The sequence below is a fragment of the Phocoena sinus genome, chromosome X, assembly GCF_008692025.1.
Source record: "Phocoena sinus isolate mPhoSin1 chromosome X, mPhoSin1.pri, whole genome shotgun sequence".
Lineage (NCBI taxonomy): Eukaryota > Metazoa > Chordata > Mammalia > Artiodactyla > Phocoenidae > Phocoena > Phocoena sinus.
Window position 1 is genome coordinate 71,650,751 of NC_045784.1, and position 20,335 is coordinate 71,671,085.

General features: G+C 36.9%; 1 protein-coding gene across 1 annotated transcript in view; it reads right to left on the reverse strand.

Moving 5' to 3' along the window:
- Positions 1-1,197: 1,197 nt before the first annotated feature.
- Positions 1,198-20,335, reverse strand: part of RPS6KA6 (ribosomal protein S6 kinase A6) — a 135,502-nt gene continuing 116,364 nt past the window's right edge. The window contains exons 20-21 of the mRNA XM_032620969.1: positions 2,641-2,781; positions 1,198-1,374 (exon numbers count right to left, since the gene is read on the reverse strand). Coding sequence (XP_032476860.1) covers positions 1,249-1,374; positions 2,641-2,781 — 267 coding nt within the window. The 3' untranslated portion in view covers positions 1,198-1,248. The remainder of the gene's footprint in view (positions 1,375-2,640; positions 2,782-20,335) is intronic.

Below are 20,335 nucleotides of genomic sequence, written 5' to 3' on the forward strand. Positions count from 1 at the left end.
ATCATTTAGAGAAAACAATACATACTACGCAGTGGTTCTGAATCATAAAATTTAATAATAGGACAAATTTGGCCAGACCTTTTTATTATAAATATGATTTTAAAATGTGTTCAAATTTTATGCATATCATTAACATTACTTCCTATTTAAAAAGACTTTATTTTCTTGAAGTAAACTATTATGTAGCATTATCTAAAGTTTACTGAAGTGCATTATAACTATATGATGTGTGCTAAGCTCACAAGTCCACTATAGTAAAGTTTCAACTATATGACCATAGGATTAAAGGTATATTAATATGCTACACTGTAATTCAAAGCACATGGAAGTCCAAAAAACAACAGTGTAGTTCAGTATAAAGGGACAGATGATAATTAAATCCAATTGGTTAACTTGAAAGTCAGCTTACATAACACCAAGGTAGTGCCAACACCATGTACTTTATTTTCAAAGGCTTAACTATGACCTATTCAGTAGATTACAACACCAATAGAAAGCCTTTGGCTAAAATTTTCTTCACTTGTACTACAATTCCATTAGATGTAAAATTTACAGAAGCCTTATGAAAACCTTTATTTCTAGATGAGGCCCTTTATGGATAATACACAGGTCTGTCGGCACACATTATCTGTGATTTAATTCTCCTGTAAAATTTAGCATCAACCATATTAGGAATTAACATATTAGCATAAATGATTTTTTAATCTGGCACCAAACTACTATGTTTACATTTTAGTAACTACAGAGTCAAATGAACGGAGTCCTTTGGTTACACACAATAAGCTTCTACAATACATTTTTTGTTTGTTTTTCTTAAAAAAAAAAAGAAGCCTATCCTTTCAGGATCTAATGTTAAAAAATACTGACATTGCTTGGCATTATACTATTATACTTCCATCTTAATTGTTGGTAATGATTCCCCAAACCATTAATTTACACAACCAGAAAAACTATTAAAGTAACTTTATTTGAAAGGAACTTTAGAAGTTAATGTGCAGAGAAGTTGGTAGGACCTTGTAGGTACCAATTTTATACTTAAATAAACACTTGGACACTACTGAAAAACAATGTGGTATGAATATTGTGGACCTGTATATGTTTTTAATCTCACTCCCCCTTAAAAAAAGGAAGCTTAAACAGAATATTCAAGTAATGTAGTAGAAAACAGTGCCTTTGATATAAGATTAGACAAAAAGCCACACATTTAAATTTTTATTCATCCAGTTAGGCTGAGGAACACTAAAAATCTTACAGGCCAGTTGATGTTCGCTTTTTCATGCTCCGACGTTGAGCTAAGCTTGAAGCAGCAACAGGCTCTAGGACTGGTTGAAAGGTCTTGTGAGTCAGGGCAGAATATGTGGCGACCACTGCTCCCTAAAATAATGAGAAATATCACAAAATGAATAACAATCTCTGGAAGTAAGAAAACTTCCACATTATATCATGAGAAATTTAACTAGAATACAACTTCTTCCCCCCAGGAAAATAATTGAGAATCCTTAATCTGTGCATTGATGCTCCTTTGATTCATTAACACTTGATTACTTGTATATTTTTTGCTTCAATAACTATGCTTCTTACAAATTTTTAAAACACTAAAATGTATTATTTTTATCAGTCTTTCAAAACTCTTTGAATTTGCTTTTAAATATCTTTTAAATCTTATTTTTAATACAAATTGTATACATTTAAGGCATATAACATGTTATTTTGATATCTATAGTAAAATTATTACTACAGTCAAGCTAGTCAACATATTTTCTCTTCACACAGTTATCACTTTTTGTGTGATGAGTGAAATCTTAGAAAATTTCCAGTACTCAATATAGTATTATTAACTATAGTCATCAGGCTTCACATTAGATCTCTAGACTTATTCATCCTACATAACTGTAACTTTGTATACCTTAACCAATATCTCCCTATTTCCACCACCTCCGTGCCCCTGGTAACCACTGTTCTACTCTCTGTTTCTACATATATGACTTTTTTAGATTCCACATATAAGAGAGATCATGTACTATTTTTCTTTCTGTGTCTACATTATTTCACTTAGCAATAATGTCTTATGGGTTCATCTATGTTGTGGCAAATGGCAAGATCTCCTTTTAAAAAGCTGAGTAATATTCTACTATATATAATATATTCCATACACATACACACACACACATCACAATTTCTTTACCCTCAGAGATTATCTGCACTCCCATGTTCATTCCAGCAATATCACAATGGCCAAGATATGGAAACATCTTAGTGTCCATCAAGAGATAAATGGATAAAACACTAAACTTTAAAATCTAGGTTCAATGCCTATAAATATGGAAACCAATGGTTATTAATTTAGGAACCACTAGCCATCTTTTGTTTCCATACAAAACTTGAATTTAGTCTGCTCCTAGCCCCAGTGTCTCTTAAGAGCAAGTCAAATACAATCAAGAAAATTTTATTTATCATCAGTAAGGCAGTAGCTAAAGAAGTTTGTTACTTAAAAAAGCAAACCAAAACAAAAAATCTATAAATATACCTTTAAAAAATAAAGATACTTTAAAGTAATTATATGTGTCATCAGTGGATGGCATGCAATGGCATTATTAGTATCAAGCATTTAGAAAGTGCTTAAAAGTATGTTTGTTTTACCTTAACAACATGTGATGTATCATTTCTACTTGGCTGATCATTTGGCAACTGATCTCTGTGGGTTATCCATGAGTGTTTTAATACTTGTTCTGTAGTGTACCGCTGCTGTGGGTCCATATGCAGCATATGGGAAAGCAAATCCTAAATTAAAATGAAAAAAAATATATATATATATACACATACATGAAACTACATATCATTAAAGGTTTTAGTAAAATATATCATTTCACATTTTCTCAAAGTATGAGAGGATTAATAGCTTTGCAATCTGTTTTAGTTGACCTATCATTAGGGTAAACAAAACCCATATACTGCATAGTTAACTGTCAAAAGAGAATATTAAAACAGATTTTTCAAAATACAGCATATCCTTATTTACCATTCTAAAATCAGGGGATACCAATTCTGTGTAACTTGAATGTGGTTAGTGAGGGAGGAGAAAAATGTAAAGTAGCAGGAACTATGGTGGAATATGCTAAATGGTCAGGAGGAGAAAGGAACTATAGATCTTTGCTGGTAATCTGGGCCCCAAAGTATAAGTGTATCTGTATACAGATACAACATCATAGAAGGGGAGTCCCATGTTGTTAATATGCTCAGTAACTGGTGGTTTACTGTATAAAATACTAAAGAAAGCAAAACATAAATCCAAGGTTAGCAGCTGATTTCTAGCAATGTAGTGGTCAGAATATCATATATTTTTCATCAGAGTAAATGTAAATATGCTTATTTTCTCTATGTTGTAATAAAAACTTATAAATGTAATATAACCTCATAGTAAAACACAATTTTAAATCTATTAAATGATGTAACAATTTAAAATAAACTCTCTACCAAGCATCTTTTATAGAAAGGAGAATTAAACTCTCCTTAACAAGCATCTTCTAATATAGAAACAAAAGCATTTGTGAACTTTTTATCACTAGCAGAGGTAGTGAGAAACCAAAGACTACACTGTAATGTCAGAATTTGAAGAATAGTGTAATTGGTTGAAACTATGTAGAGGAGTAGAACAACCAATCAAAAAAATCTATTGGAAAAAGAACATATGTGCAGAAATAAATGAAAAAATAATATTAAAAAGAACATAACAGTGAATTACATCAATAAAACAGACATAAATGATAATCATAAAAATGATTAAAGTTCCCAGAACTTCTGTGCCTCTGGCCAAGATGTAAAACCAGGAACTGGATTCACTCACTTGGTTGAAACCCAGCCCCTCCAAAAAAACATACCCATAAAATATAGGAAGCAACAGTTTTCAAGAGATCAGATATTAGGCAATGAAGGAAAGTAACCCCTAAAGGATGGGAAACAAATCAAGTAAGCCCTATGATTGCTCTAGCTTAGAACCTTGAAAGAGTTTTCAGGATGCTGGGTAGGTAAGGAAAACTCAGGCAGAGCCTGGCAAATTCCCTGTGGTGATGAAGCAGAACTGAGAGTCAGGGAAGATCAGGGCAGAAAAAGCAAGAAAGATTAATGAAGAGGTAAGAGGAGCAGAGAGAGAACACTGTAGGGGGTCTCTTTCAAGTGTCTTCACCACAAACCCATATGTGGTGAAAAAAATAACAAAGGTCATGGGAAGAACTGTATGAAAAGATTAGAGGGAAATGGGAGTTCATGCAGGGTGAAGGATATTGCCTGTTCCCACCAGTCAGACTGGAAAATCTCATATTCATTGAGTATTTGGTAGAGAACTTGAAAGAAACCTGCCTGAGTAGTGAGTATCCCTAGATTAAACACTACTCTGGTCCTGCCTAAAAATATCTTAAAATGAAGGCACAAAAGTATCAATTGTTTTCCCTAATTTAACTCAGAAAGTAGCTCAAGAATGGGAATACAAAAGCATCCAGCACTCACCAAGGTAAAATTCACTATGTCAAGCTTCTTATCCAAAATTACAAGGCATACAAAAGAGAAGGAAAATACAATGCAAAATGAAAAGAAAAAAATCAATCAATCAAAATTGACCCACAACTGAAATATATGTTCAAAAGTTAAGTAGAGAGACATAAAAAGAAACAAATAAAACAGCGATGAAAACTAAAATGTGAGACAAAAAAATAAAAAGAACCAAATAGGATTAATGGCAAATTTAAGATGGCAGGTAAAAAGACTGGTGAAGACATGGCAATAAACACTATAAAAAAGAAAAAAAAAGTGAAAAACAAGCAAGCAAAAGAGCAGAGCATCAATGAGCTATGGGACAACTTCAACTGACAAAGCACACAACTACAATTAGAGTCCCAGAAAGTAAGAGGGAAAAAACAATATTTGAAGAAATAATGTCTCTAAAATTTCCAGATTTTATGGAAACTATGAACCCACATATCAAAGAAGGTCAGTGAACCCCAAGTAAAAGAAATAAAGAAAATTATACACCAAGGGACATCAAACCAAATTGCTCAAAACCCAATACAGAGAAAACTTTAAAAGTAACTGAGAAATGAAAGACATGTTACATATGATGAAACAAAGATAAAAATAAAAGCCCCATAGGCACATACATTAAGCTGCCCTGGGACAACCCCACCCACCAGTGGTGAGGTACCAGCCCTAGGTCCCTCCAGACCCTGCAGACAGTCACTTAGGCCCCTGGTCCCACCTACTATCAAGGCAGCACAAGCCTTGGGACCACTGGGGATGAACAGCCACTCATGCCAGGACCCAGCCCTGCCCAACAGTGGGCTGGCAGCCACCACAACACAGGGCCTGGCAACCAACTGGGCTGGGAGCCAGCCCTGTCTGCCAGCACACCCAGAGTAGTGGCCCCACCACAACAGAAGAACCCATGCAGCACACACATGGGGCACCCCTAGGACATATAGCTCTGGTGACCAGAGTGGAGTATGCTGATTGGCCCCATAGGATATCTCCTACATAATGCCACTTCTCCAAGATCAGGAAACATGACTGACCTACTTAATAAATAGAAATAAACACAGAGAACTGGGCAAAATGAGGAGACAGAGGAATATGTTCCAAACAAAGGAACAAGACAGAATCTCAGAAGAACTAAACAAATTGGAAGAGAGCAACCTACCCAATAAAGACTTCAAGGTAATGATCATAAAACTGCTCATTGAACTTGGGAGAATAATGGATGAACACAGTGAGAAGTCTAACAAAGAGCTACAAAGTATAAAGAACCATAAAACAGAGCTGAAGAATACAATAGTTGAAATTAAAAAAAAAACAAAAATAACACTAAGAAGGAATCAAGAGTACATGACATGATACAGAGAAACAGATCAGTGAACTGAAAGACAGAATAATGTAAATCATCCAAGCTGAACAGAAAAAGGGAACAAAAGAATTTAAGAAATGAGGATAGCTTTTAAAAGATTTCTGGAAAAAATACCAAGAGTACAAATATTCACATTATAAGGGTCCCAAAGGAGAAGAGAGAAAGGGACACAATTTATCTGAAGAAATATTAACTGGAAACTTCCCCTACCTGGGAAAGGAAATGGACATCCAGGTCCAGGAAGCAACTGAGTCCAAAACAAGCTGAACAAAAAGAGATCCACACCAAGGCACACTATAACTAAAATGGCAAAAATTATAGATAGGGAATCTTAAAAACGGCAAGAGAAAAGCAACTAGTTACATACAAAGGGATTCCCATAAGACTTTCAGTTGACTTTTCAGCAGAACCTGCAAGCCAGAAGGGAGTGCCAAAGTGATATATTCAAAGTGATGAAAGGACAAAACATACAACCAAGACTACTCTACCCAGCAAGGCTATCTTCAGATTTGAAGGAGAGAGAATGTTTTACAGAGAAGCAAGCACTAAAAGAGTTAGGTATCACTAAACCAATGGCTCTCCAAGAAATGCTAAAGGGACTTCTATAAGTAGCAAAGACAAGACCAAAACTAGAAATATAAAAATTACAAAAGGCAAAATCTCACTGGTAAAGGCAAAGGCACAGTAAAGGTCAACCACTTATAAAACTACTAGGAAGGTTAAAAGACAAGAGTGGTAAAATCACCTATATATACACATAAAGTAGTTAAGAAATACACATAAAAAACATGGAAAATATGATGTTAAAAACATTAAACATAAGAGGGGTATAAAAATGCAGGGTTTTTAGATGAGTTCAAACTTAAGAGATCATCAACTGAAAATAATGATATATATTGTGAAATACGAACATCATGGTAACCACAAAGCAAAAACCTATAACACACATACACACACACACACACGAGACAGAGAGAGAGAGAGAGAGAGAGAGAGAGAGAGAGAGAAAGGAATCCAAAGATAACACTGGTGATAATCATCAAATCACAAGGGAAGAGAGCGAAAGATGAAGAAAGATAAAAAAGACAAAAACAACCAGAAAAAAATTAACAAAATGGCAATAAGTATTGATACATACCTATTGATAATTATTTAAAATGTAAATAAATTAAATGTTCCAATCAAAATACACAGAAAGTGGCTGAATGACTAAAAAAACAAGACCATCTATATGCTACCTATAAGAGACTCACTTCAGATGTAAACACACACAAGAACTGAATGTAACATGATAAAAAAGGTATTCCATCCAAATGGAAATGAAAAGAAAGTTGGGGTAGCAATACTTATATTAGATGAATAGACTTTGAAACAAAGACTGTAACAAGAGACAAAGAAGGACATTACATAATGATGAAGGGGTCAATCCAGCAAGATGTATATCAATTGTAAATATATATGAAACCAAAGTTGGAATACCTAAATACATAATGCAAATACTGACATTAAAAGACAAATTGACAGTAACACAATAATAGTAGTCAATGTCAATATCACACTTACATCAATGGAGAGATCATCCAAACAGAAAATCAATAAGGAAAAACTGGTCTTAAATGACACATTAGAATAGATGGAAATAATACAAATACACAGCACTTTTTTATCCAAAAACAACAAAACACACATTTTTTTCAAGGGCACATGGAATATGCTCCAAAGACAGTTCACATGCTGGGTTGCAAAACAAGCCTCAATAAATTTAAGAAGACTGAAATCATATAAAGCATGTTTTCCAACAATGGTATGAGACTAGAAATCAAGTACAAGAACAACAAAAAACTTAAAAAAAAAAACTCCACAAATGTGGAGTCTAAACAACATGCACTAAACAACCAATGGGTCACTGTAGAAATCAAAGAGGAAATAAAAAAATAATTAGAGACAAATGAAAGCAAAAACACAATGATCTACAATCTATGGGCCACAGCAAAAGCAGTTATTAGAGGGAAGTGGATAGTGATCCACACCTATATCAGGAAGCAAGAAAAATGCCAAACAATCTAACCTTACACTTAAAGGAACTAGAAAAAGAAGAAAGAAACAAAACTCAAAGTTAGTAGAAGGAAAGAAATAATAAAGATCAGAGCAGAAACAAATGAAATAGAGATTAAAAACCTCTAGCCAGACTCATCAAGAAAAAAAGAGAAAGAGCCCAAATCAATAAAATCAGAAGGGAAAGAGGATAAATAACTAATAGCACAGAAATAAAAAGGATCATAAGAGATTACTAAAAACAGTTATACTCCAAAAAATGGACAATCTAGAAAAAAATGGATAAATTCCTAGAAACATACAATCTTCCAAGACTGAACCAGGAAGAACTAGAAAATGTGGACAGACCAATTACGAGTAATAAAACTGAATCAGTAATAAAAACAATTCCCAACAAACAAAAGTCCAGGACAAATGGCTTCACTGATGAATTCTAAAAACATTTAAATAAGAGTTAACACACATCCTTCTCAAAGAATTCCTAGAAAATTAAACAAAAAAGAATACTTTTGAACTCATTTTATAAGGCAAGCATAACCCTGATACCAAAACCAAAGATACCACCAAAAAAAGGAAAATTACAAGCTAATATCACTGATGAACATAGATAAGAAACCCTCAATAAAATATTAGCAAACTAAATTGAACAACCTATTAAGCGGAACACAAAATGATAAAGTAGGATTTATCCCAGAGATGTAAAGGATGCTTCAGTATCTGCAAATCAATCAATGTGATACACCACATTAACAAATTGAAGAAGAAAAATCACGATTATCTCAATAGATGCTGAAAATGCATTTGAAAAAAATTAAACATCAGTTATGATAAAAACTCTAAACAAAGTTGGTATAGAGGTAATATATCTCAACATAATAAAGGCCATATATGACAAACCCACAGCTAATATCATAGTCAATGATGAAATCTAAAAGTTTTTCCTCTAAAATCAGGAACAAGATAAAGACGTCCACTCTCACCACTTGTATTTAACATAGTACTAGAAGTCCTCACCAAAGGAATCAGACAAGGAAAAGAAATAAAATCAATAAGGAACACAGTCCTTAAGTGACACATTACACCAGATGGACTTAACTGATATCTATAGAGTGTTCCATCCAAAAGGATCAGAATACATATTCTTTTCAAGTGCACACTGAACAGTCTCCAGGATAGATCACATGCTAGGCAACAAAGCAAGCCTTGGTAAATTTAAGAAAATTGAAATCATATCTAGCATCTTTTCTAACCATGATGCTATGAGATTAGAAATCAACTACAAGAAAGAAACTGCAAAAAGAACCACAAGCACATGTAGGCTAAACAATATGCTCCTAATCAACCAATGGATCACTGAAGAAATCAAAGAAGAAATAAAAAATACCTAGAGACAAGTGAAAATGAAAGCATGAAGATCCAAAAGATATGGGATGTAGCAAAAGCAGTTCTAAGATGGAAGTTTATAGCAATACAAGCTTACCTCAGGAAACAAGACAAATCTCAAATAAGGAAGCTAACCTTACACCTAAAGGAACTGGAGAGAGAAGAACAAACAAAATCCAAAGGTAGTAGAAGGAAACACAAAGATCTGAGCAGAAATAAATTAAATAGACACTAAGAAAACAATACAAAAGATTAATGAAACTAAAAGCTGGTTCTTTGAAAAGTTAAACAAAATTGATAAACCTTTAGCCAGACTCATCACGAATACAAGGGAAAGGGCCCAAATTAAGAAAATTAAAAATGAAAAAGGAGAAGTTTCAACAAACACCACAGAAATACAAAGGATCATGAGAGATTACTACAAGCAACTGTATGCCAATAAAATGGACAACCTAGAAGAAATGGACAAACTCTCAGAAAGGTACAATCTCCTAAGACTTAATCAGGAAGAAATAGAAAATACGAATAGACCAATTACATGTAGTGAAATTGAATCTGTGATTTAAAGCTCTAAACAAAATACCTATGACATTATTCAAAGAACTAGAACAAATAATCCTAAAATTTAAATGGAACCATAAAAGACACAGAACTGCCAAAGCAATCCTGAGGAAAAATAACAAAGCAGGAGGCATAACCAACCCTCCCAGATTTCAGACAATACTATGAAGCTACAGTAATCAAAACAGCGTGGTTCTGGCACAAAAGGAGACAGATCAATGGAACAGAGCAGAGAGCCCAGAAATAAACCCATACATCTATGTGCAATTAATCGTTGACAAAAGAGGCAAGAATATACAATGGGGAAAAGACAGTCTCTACAGCAAGTGATGCTGGGAAAGCTGGACAGTCACATGTAAATCAATGAAGCTAGAACACACTCTCTCACAACATACACAAAAATAAACTCAAAATGGCTTAAAGACTTAAATATAACACAAGATACTATGAAACTCCTAGAAGAGAGTGTAACAGGGAAGAGCCAATCCTGACTCCATGTTGGATCTGTTTCTTTACTTTAACCTTTGCTTCCTGTTACTTTTGTTCACTGACAGGATACTGTCTATACATAACGGCCTGCCTTGGGGAACCCTGCCCCTCTGCGTAAATGTTAAACCAAAGTGCCTTTGTTCAGGGAAACATCCTGATCCTGTCTACCTGTGAATGGCTGCAAGAAAGAAGAAATTAACACATCTCCTCCCCAAGGCTGGCCATTCCAGGAGATATTTGCAAGACATAGCCTTTTTATTTTACTTCCTCACCTCCTCCCTCTTTCTCTTCTATAAAACAAATGGGCATCCAGACCCCGATAAGATGGTTTTTTGGAGACATTAACCTGCCATCTTCTCGGTCTGCCAGCTTCCCAAAAAAAGTCATATTCCGTGCCTCAACACCTCATCTCCCAATTTATTGACCAGTCATGTGGCAAGCAGAGCGAGCATGGATTCGGTAACAAGAACACAGGCAAAACATTCTCTGACATACATTCTACTAATGTTTTCTTAGGTCAGTCTCGCACAGCAACAGAAAAAAAAGCAAAAATAAATAGGACCTAATCAAACATATAAGCTTTGGCACAGTAAAGGAAACCATAAGCAAAACGAAAAGACAACCTATGGACTAGAAGAAAATATTTGCAAATCATGTAACCAACAAGGGTTTAATTTCCAAAATATACAAATAGCTCCTACAATTCAATAACAAAAAAACACAAATAACTCAAATGAAAAATGGGCAGAACACCTAAATAGACGTTTCTCCCAAGAAGACATACAGATGGCCAAAAGGCGCATGAAAAGATGCTCATTATCACTAATTATTAGAGAAATGCAAATCAACATTACAATGAGGTATCATCTCAAACCAGGCAAAATGGCCATCATTAAAATGTCTACAAATAAAAAATGCTCGAGAGGGTGTGAAGAAAAGGGAACCCTCTTACGCTGTTGGTGGGAATGTAAATTGGTGCAGCCATAATAGAAAACAGTACAGAGGTTCTCAAAAAACTAAAAATAAAGGTGCCATATGATCCAGCAATCCTACTCGTGGGCATATACCCAGGCAATACTATAATTCAAAAAGATACATTCACCTCTATGTTGATAGCAGCACTATGTACAATAGCCAAGACATGGAAGCAACCATTGCTAAGTGTCCATCAACAGATGAATGGATAAAGAAGTTCTGGTACATACATAGAACGGAATATTACTCAGCCATAAAAAAATAATGAAATAATGCCATTTGCATGAACGTGGATGGACCTGGAGATTATCATGTTAAGTGAAGTAAGTCATAAAGAGAAAGACAAATACCATATGATATCACTTTTATGTGGAATCTAAAATACAATACAAATGAACATATCTACGAAACAAAAAGTGACTAACAAATATAGAGAAGAGACTTGTGGTTGCCAAGGTGGGGAGGGTGGGGGAAGGAAGGATTGGGAATTCTGGATTAGCAGATACAAACATGTAGGAGGGATAAACAACACGGTCCTACTGTATAGCACAGGGAACCATATTCAATATCCTGTGATAAACCATAATGGGGGACTTCCGGGAAGATGGCAGAAAAGTAAGACACGGATATCACCTTCCTTCCCACAGATACACCAGAAATATATCTACACGTGGAACAACTCCTACAGAACACCTACTGAACACTGGCAGAAGACCTCAGACCTCCCAAAAGGCAAGAAACTACCCATGTACCTGGGTAGGGAAAAAGAAAAAAGAATAAACAGAGACAAAAGAATGGGGAGGGACCCGCACCAGTGGGAGGGAGCTGTGAAGGAGTAAAGGTTTCCACACACTAGGAGCCCCTTCGTGGGCAGAGACTGCGGGAGGCAGAAGGGGGGAGCTTTGGAGATGTGAAGGAGAGCGTAGCCACAGGGGTGTGGAGGGCAAAGCGGGGAGACTCCCGCACAGAGGATCAGGGCCGACTGGCACTCACCAGCCCGAGAGGCTTGTCTGCTCCCCCGCCGGAATGGACGGGGCTGGGAGCTGAGGCTCGGGCTTCGGTTGGAGCGCAGGGAGAGGACTGGGGTTGGTGGCGTGAACACAGCCTGCAGGGGGTTAGTGCACTACGGCTGGACGGGAGGGAGTCTGGGGAAAAGTCTGGACCTGCCAAAGAGGCAAGAAACTTTTTCTTCCCTCTTTGATTCCTTGAGCACGAGGAGAGGGGATTAAGAATGCTGCTTAAAGGAGCTCCAGGGATGGGTGTGACCTGCGGCTAATAGCGTGGACCCTAGAGACAGGCATGAGACACTAAGGCTGCTGCTGCTGCTGCCAAGAAGCCTGTGTGCGAGCACAGGTCACTATCCACACCCCCCTTCCAGGGAGCCTGTGCAGCCCGCCACTGCCAGGGTACCGTGATATAGGCACAACTCCCCAGGGAGAATGCACGGTGTGCCTCAGGCTGGTGCAACGTCAAGGTGGCCTCTGCCACTGCAGGCTCGCCCCGCATTCTGTGCCCCTCCCTACCCCTGGCCTGAGTGAGCCAGAACCCCCGAATCAGCTGCTCCTTTAACCCCATCCTATCTGAGTGAAGAACAGACGCCCTCCAGTGACCTACACATATAGGCGGGGCCAAATCCAAAGCTGAGCCCCTGGGAGCTGTGAGAACAAAGAAGAGAAAGGGAAATCTCTCCCAGCAGCCTCAGAAGCAGTGGATTAAAGCTCCACAATCAACTTGATGTACCCTGTATCTGTGGAAAACATGAATAGACAAAGAATCATCCCAAATTAAGGAGGTGGACTTTGACAGCAAGATTTATGATTTTTTCCCCTTTTTCACTTTTTGTGTGTATGTGTATACTTCTGTGTGTGATTTTTGTCTGTATAGCTTTGCTTCCACCATTTGTCCAAGGTTTCTATCCATTCCTATTTAAAAAAAAAAATTTCTTCATAATTAGTATTTATTTTAATAACTATTTTATTTTACTTTATCTTGGTTCCTTCTTTCCTTCCTTCCCTCCTTTAGACAACAAATGATCCCAAATTGAGGAGGTGGACTTTGAGAGCATGATTTATGATTTTTTCCCCTTTTCCTCTTTTTGTGAGTGTTTATGTGTATGATTCTGTGTGAGATTTTCTCTGTATAGCTTTGCTTCCATTTGTCCCAGGGTTCTATGCGTCCGTTTTTTTGTTTTCTTTTTCTCTTAATAAATATTTTCTTTATTTTAATAACTTTATTATATTTTATCTTACTTTACTTTATTTTACTTTATCTTCTGTCTTTCTTTTCTGCTTCCTTCACTCCTTCCTTCCACCCTTCCTCCCTCCCTCCATTCTTTCTTTTTCTATCTTTCTTTCTTTCTGCTTCTACTAATTCTTTCTTTCTACTTTTTCTCCCTTTTCTTCTGAGCCGTGTGGAAGAAAGGCTCTTGGTGCTGCAGGCAGGAGTAAGTGCTGTGCCTCTGAGGTGGGAGAGCCAACTTCAGGACACTGGTCCACAAGAGAGGTCCCAGCTCCACATAATATCAAACAGTGAAAACCTCCCAGAGATCTCCATCTCAACACCAGCACCCAGCTTCACTCAACGACCAGCAAGCAACAGTGCTGGACATGCTATGCCAAACTACTAGCAAGAGAGGAACACAACCCCACCCATTAGCAGAGAGGTTGCCCAAAATCATAATAAGTCCACAGACACCCCAAAACACACAACCAGATGTGGACCTGCCCACCAGAAAGATAAGATCCAGCCTCAACCACCAGAACATAGGCACTAGTCCCCTCCACCAGGGGGACTACACAACCCACTGGACCAACATTGGCCACTGGGGACAGACATCAAATACAACAGGAACTACGAACCTGCAGCCTGCAAAAAGGAGACCCCAAACACAGTAACATAAGCAAAATGAGAAGACAGAAAAACACACAGCAGATGAAGGAGCAAGATAAAAACCCACCAGACCTAACAAATGAAGAGGAAATAGGGAGTCTACCTGAAAAAGAATTCAGAAAAATGATAGTAAGGATGATCCAAGATCTTGGAAATAGAATAGACAAAATGCAGGAAACATTAAACAAGGATCTAGAATAAATAAAGATGAAACAAACAATGATGAACAACAAATAAATGAAATGAAAAATACTCTAGATGGATTCAATAGCAGAATAACTGAGGCAGAAGAACGGATAAGTAATCTGGAAGATAGAATAGTGGAAATAACTACTACAGAGCAGAATAAAGAAAAAAGAATGAAAAGAACTGAGGACAGTCTCAGAGACTTCTGAGAAAACATTAAATGCACCAACATTCGAATTGTAGGGGTTCCAGAAGAAGAAGAGAAAACGAAAGCGACTGAGAAAATATTTGAAGAGATTATAGTTGAAAACCTCCCAAATATGGGAAAGGAAATAGTTAATCAAGGAAGCACAGAGAGTCCCATATGGGATAAATCCAAGCAGAAATACGCCAAGACACATATTAATCAAACTGTCAAAAATTAAATACAAAGAAAACATATTAAAAGCAGCAAGGGAAAAACAACAAATAACACACAAGGGAATCCCCATAAGGTTAACAGTTGAACTTTCACTGGAAACTCTTCAAGCCAGAAGACACTGGCAAGACATATTTAACGTGATTAAGGACAAAAATCTGCAACAAAGATTCCTCTACCCAGCAAGGATCTCATTCAGATTTGATGGAGAAATTAAAACCTTTACAGACAAGCAAAACCTGAGGGAGTTCAGCACCACCAAACCAGCTCAACAACAACTGCTAAAGGAACTTCTCTAGGCAAGAAACACAAGAGAAGAAAAAGACCTACAATAACGAACCCAAAACAATTAAGAAAATGGGAATAGGAACATACATATCGATAATCACCTTAAATGTAAAGGGACTAAATGCTCCCACCAAAAGACACAGATTGGTGGAGTGGAGACAAAAACAAGATCCATATATTTGCTATCTACAAGAGACCCACTTCAGACCTAGAGACACATACAGACTGAAAGTAAGGGGATGGAAAAATATATTCCATGCAAATAGAAACCAAAAAAAAGCTGGAGTAGCAATTCTCATATCAGACAAAATAGACTTTAAAATAAAGACTATTACAAGAGACAAAGAAGGACACTACATAATGATCAAGGGATCGATCCAAGAAGAAGATATAACAATTGTAAATATTTATGCACCCAACATAGGAGCACCTCAATATATAAGGCAAATACTAACAGCCATAAGAGGGGAAATTGACAGTAACACATTCATACTAGGGGACTTTAACACCCCAATTTTACCAATGAACAGATCATCCAAAATGAAAATAAATAAGGAAACACAAGCTTTAAATTACACATTAAACAAGATGGACTTAATTGATATTTATAGGACATTCCATTCAAAAACTACAGAATACACATTTTTCTCTAGTGCTCGTGGAACATTCTCCCGGATAGATCATATCTTGGGTCACAAATCAAGCCTTGGTAAATTTAAGAAAATTGAAAATGTATCAAGTACCTTTTCCAACCACAATGCTATTAGACTAGATATCAATTACAGGAAAACATCTGTAAAAAATACAAACACATGGAGGTTAAACAATACACTACTTAATAGTGAAGTGATCACTGAAGAAATAAAACAGTAAATAAAAAAATACATAGAAACAAATGACAATGGAGACACGACGACCCAAAATCTATGGAACGCAGCAAAAGCAGTTCTAAGAGGGAAGTTTATAGCAATACAATCCTACCTTAAGAAACAGGAAACATCTCGAATAAACAACCTAACCTTGCACCTAAAGCAATGAGAGAAAGAAGAGTAAAAAAAAACAAAAAACCAAAGTTAGCAGAATGAAAGAAATCATAAAAATCACATCAGAAATAAATGAAAAAGAAATGAAGGAAATGATAGCAAAGATCAATAAAACTAAAAGCTGGTTCTTTGAGAAGATAAACAAAATAGATAAACAACTAGCCAGACTCATCAAGAAAAAAAGGGAGAAGACTCAAACCAATAGAATTAGAAAAGAAAAAGGAGAAGTAACAACTGACACTTCAGAAATACAAAAGACCATGAGAGATTACTACAAGCAAATCTATGCCAATAAAATGGACAACCTGGAAGAAATGGATAAATTCCTAGAAAGGCACAACCTGACAAGACTAAAGCAAGAAGAAATAGAATATATGAGTAGACCAATCACAAGCACTGAAATTGAAACTGTGATTAAAAATCTTCCAACAAAAGCCCAGGACCAGATGGCTTCACAGGCGAATTCTATCAATCATTTAGAGAAAAGCTAACACCGATGCTTCTCAAACTCTTCCAAAATATAGCAGAGGGGGGAACACTCCCAAACTCATTCTACAAGGCCATCATCACCAAAACCACACAAGGATGTTACAAAGAAAGAAAACTACAGGCTAATATCACTGATGAACATCGATGCAAAAACCTTCAACAAAATACTAGCAAACAGAATCCAAAAGCACATTAAACGGATCATACACCATGATCAAGTGGGGTTTATTCCAGGAATGCAAGGATTCTTCAGTATATGCAAATCAATGAACATGATACACCATATTAACAGTCTGAAGGAGAAAAAACATATGATCATCTCAATAGATGGAGAGAAAGCTTTCGACACAATTCAACAATGATTTATGATAAAAACCCTGCAGAAAGTAGGAATAGAGGGAACTTTCCTCAACATAATAAGGCCATATATGACAAACCCACAGCCAACATCATCCTTAATGGTGAAAAACTGAAAGCATTTCCACTAAGATCAGGAACAAGACAAGGTTGCCCACTGTCACCACTCTTATTCAACATAGTTTTGGAAGTTTTAGCCACAGCAATCAGAGAAGAAAGGAAATAAAAGGAATCCAAATCAGAAAAGAAGAAGTAAAGCTGTCACTGTTTGCAGATGACATGATACTATACATAGAGAATCCTAAAGATGCTACCAGAAAACTACTAGAGCTAATCAATGAATTTGGTAAAGTAGCAGGATACAAAATTAATGCACAGAAATCTCTGGCATTCCAATATACTAATGATGAAAAATCTGAAAGTGAAATCAAGAAAACACTCCCATTTACCATTGCAACAAAAAGAATAAAATATCTAGGAATAAACCTACCTAAGGAGACAAAAGACCTGTATGCAGAAAATTATGACACTGATGAAAGAAATTAAAGATGATACAAACAGAGGGAGAGATATACCATGTTCTTGGATTGGAAGAATCAACATTGTGAAAGTGACTCTACTACCCAAAGCAATCTATAGATTCAATGCAATCCCTATCAAACTACCACTGGCATTTTTCACAGAACTAGAACAAAAAATTTCACAATTTGTATGGAAACACAAAAGACCCCGAATAGCCAAAGCAATCTTGAGAACGAAAAAAGGAGCTGGAGGAATCAGGCTCCCTGACTTCAGACTATACTACAAAGCTACAGTAATCAAGACAGTATGGTACTGGCACAAAAACAGAAAGATAGATCAATGGAACAGGATAGAAAGCCCAGAGGTAAACCCACCCACATATGGACACCTTATCTTTGATAAAGGTGGCAGGAATGTACAGTGGAGAAAGGACAGCCTCTTCAATAAGTGGTGCTGGGAAAACTGGACAGGTACATGTAGAAGTATGAGATTAGATCACTCCCTAACACCATACACAAAAATAAGCTCAAAATGGATTAAAGACCTAAATGTAAGGCCAGAATCTATCAAACTCTTAGAGGAAAACATAGGCAGAACACTCTATGACATAAATCACAGCAAGATCCTTTCTGACCCACCTCCTAGAGTAATGGAAATCAAAACAAAAATAAACAAATGGGACCTAATGAAACTTCAAAGCTTTTGCACAGCAAAGGAAACCATAAACAAGACCAAAAGACAACCATCAGAGTGGGAGAAAATATTTGCAAATGAAGCAACTGACAAAGGATTAATCTCCAAAATTTACAAGCAGCTCATGCAGCTCAATAACAAAAAAACAAACAACCCAATCCAAAAATGGGCAGAAGACCTAAATAGACATTTCTCCAAAGAAGATATACAGATTGCCAACAAACACGTGAAAGGATGCTCAACATCATTAATCATTAGAGAAATGCAAATCAAAACTACAATGAGATATCATGTCACACTGGTCAGAATGGCCATCATCAAAAATCTAGAAACAATAAATGCTGGAGAGGGTGTGGAGAAAAGGGAACACTGTTGCACTGCTGGTGGGAATGTGAATTGGTTCAGCCACTATGGAGAACAGTATGAAGGTTCCTTAAAAAACAACATATAGAAGAACCATATGACCCAGCAATCCCACTACTGGGCATTTACCCTGAGAAAACCAAAATTCAAAAAGAGTCATGTACCAAATTGTTCATTGCAGCTCTATTTACAATAGCCCAGAGATGGAAACAACCTAAGTGCCCATCATCAGATGAATGGATAAAGAAGATGTGGCACATATACACAATGGAATATTACTCAGCCTTAAAAAGAAACGAAATTGAGCTATTTGTAATGAGCTGGACGGACCTAGAGTCTGTCATACAGAGTGGAGTAAGTCAGAAAGAAAAAGACAAATACCGTATGCTAACACATATATATGGAATTTAAGGGGAAAAAATGTCATGAAGAACCTAGGGGTAAGACAGGAATAAAGACGCAGACCTACTGGAGAATGGACTTGAGGATATGGGGAGGGGGAAGGGTGAGCTGTGAAAGGGCAAGAGAGAGTCATGGACATATACACACTAACAAACGTAGTAAGGTAGATAGCTAGTGGGATGCAGCCGCATGGCACAGGGAGATCAGCTCAGCGCTTTGTGACAGCCTGGAGAGGTGGGATAGGGAGGGTGGGAGGGAGGGACATGCAAGAGGGAAGACATATGGGAACATATGTATATGTATAACTGATTCACTTTGTTATAAAGCAGAAACTAACACACCATTGTAAAGCAATTATACCCCAATAAAGATGTTAAAAAAAAAGAAGATGCGGCACAAATATACAATGGAATATTACTCAGCCATAAAAAGAAACGAAATTGAGCTATTTGTAATGCGGTGGATTGACCTAGAGTCTGTCATACAGAGTGAAGTAAGTCAGAAAGAGTCAAATACCGTATGCTAACACATATATATGGAATTTAAGAAAAAAATGTCATGAAGAGCCTAGGGGTGAAACAGGAATAAAGACACAGACGTACTAGAGAATGGACTTGAGGATATGAGGAGGGGGTAGTGGAAGACGTGACAAAGCGAGAGGCATGGACATATATACACTACCAAACGTAAGGTAGATAGCTAGTGGGAAGCAGCCGCATAGCACAGGGAGATCAGCTCGGTGCTTTGTGACCGCCTGGACAGGTGGGATAGGGAGGGTGGGAGGGAGGGAGACACAAGAGGGAAGAGATATGGGAACATATGTATATATATATAACTGATTCATTTTGTTGTAAAGCAGAAAGTAACACACCATTGTAAAATAATTATACTCTAATAAAGATTTAAAAAAACATAATGGAAAAGAATATGAAAAAGAATATATCTGTCTATCTATCTATATATATATATGTAACTGAGTCACTTTGCTGTACAGCAGAAATTAAACACAACATTGTGAATGAACTATACTTGAATAAAATTACAAAAGAAACACTCCCAACAAATAGAAATCCTGGACCAGATGGCTATACAGGCGAATTCTACCAAACGTTGAGAGCACAGTTAGCACCTATCCTTCTGAACCTAGTCCAAAATATTGCAGAGGGGCTTCCCTGGTGGCGCAGTGGTTGAGAGTCCGCCTGCCGATGCAGGTGACCCGGGTCCGTGCCTTGGTACGGGAAGATCCCAAACGCCACAGAGTGGCTGGGCCTGTGATCCATGGCCGCTGAGCCTGCACATCTGGAGCTTGTGCTCCGCAATGGGAGAGGCCAC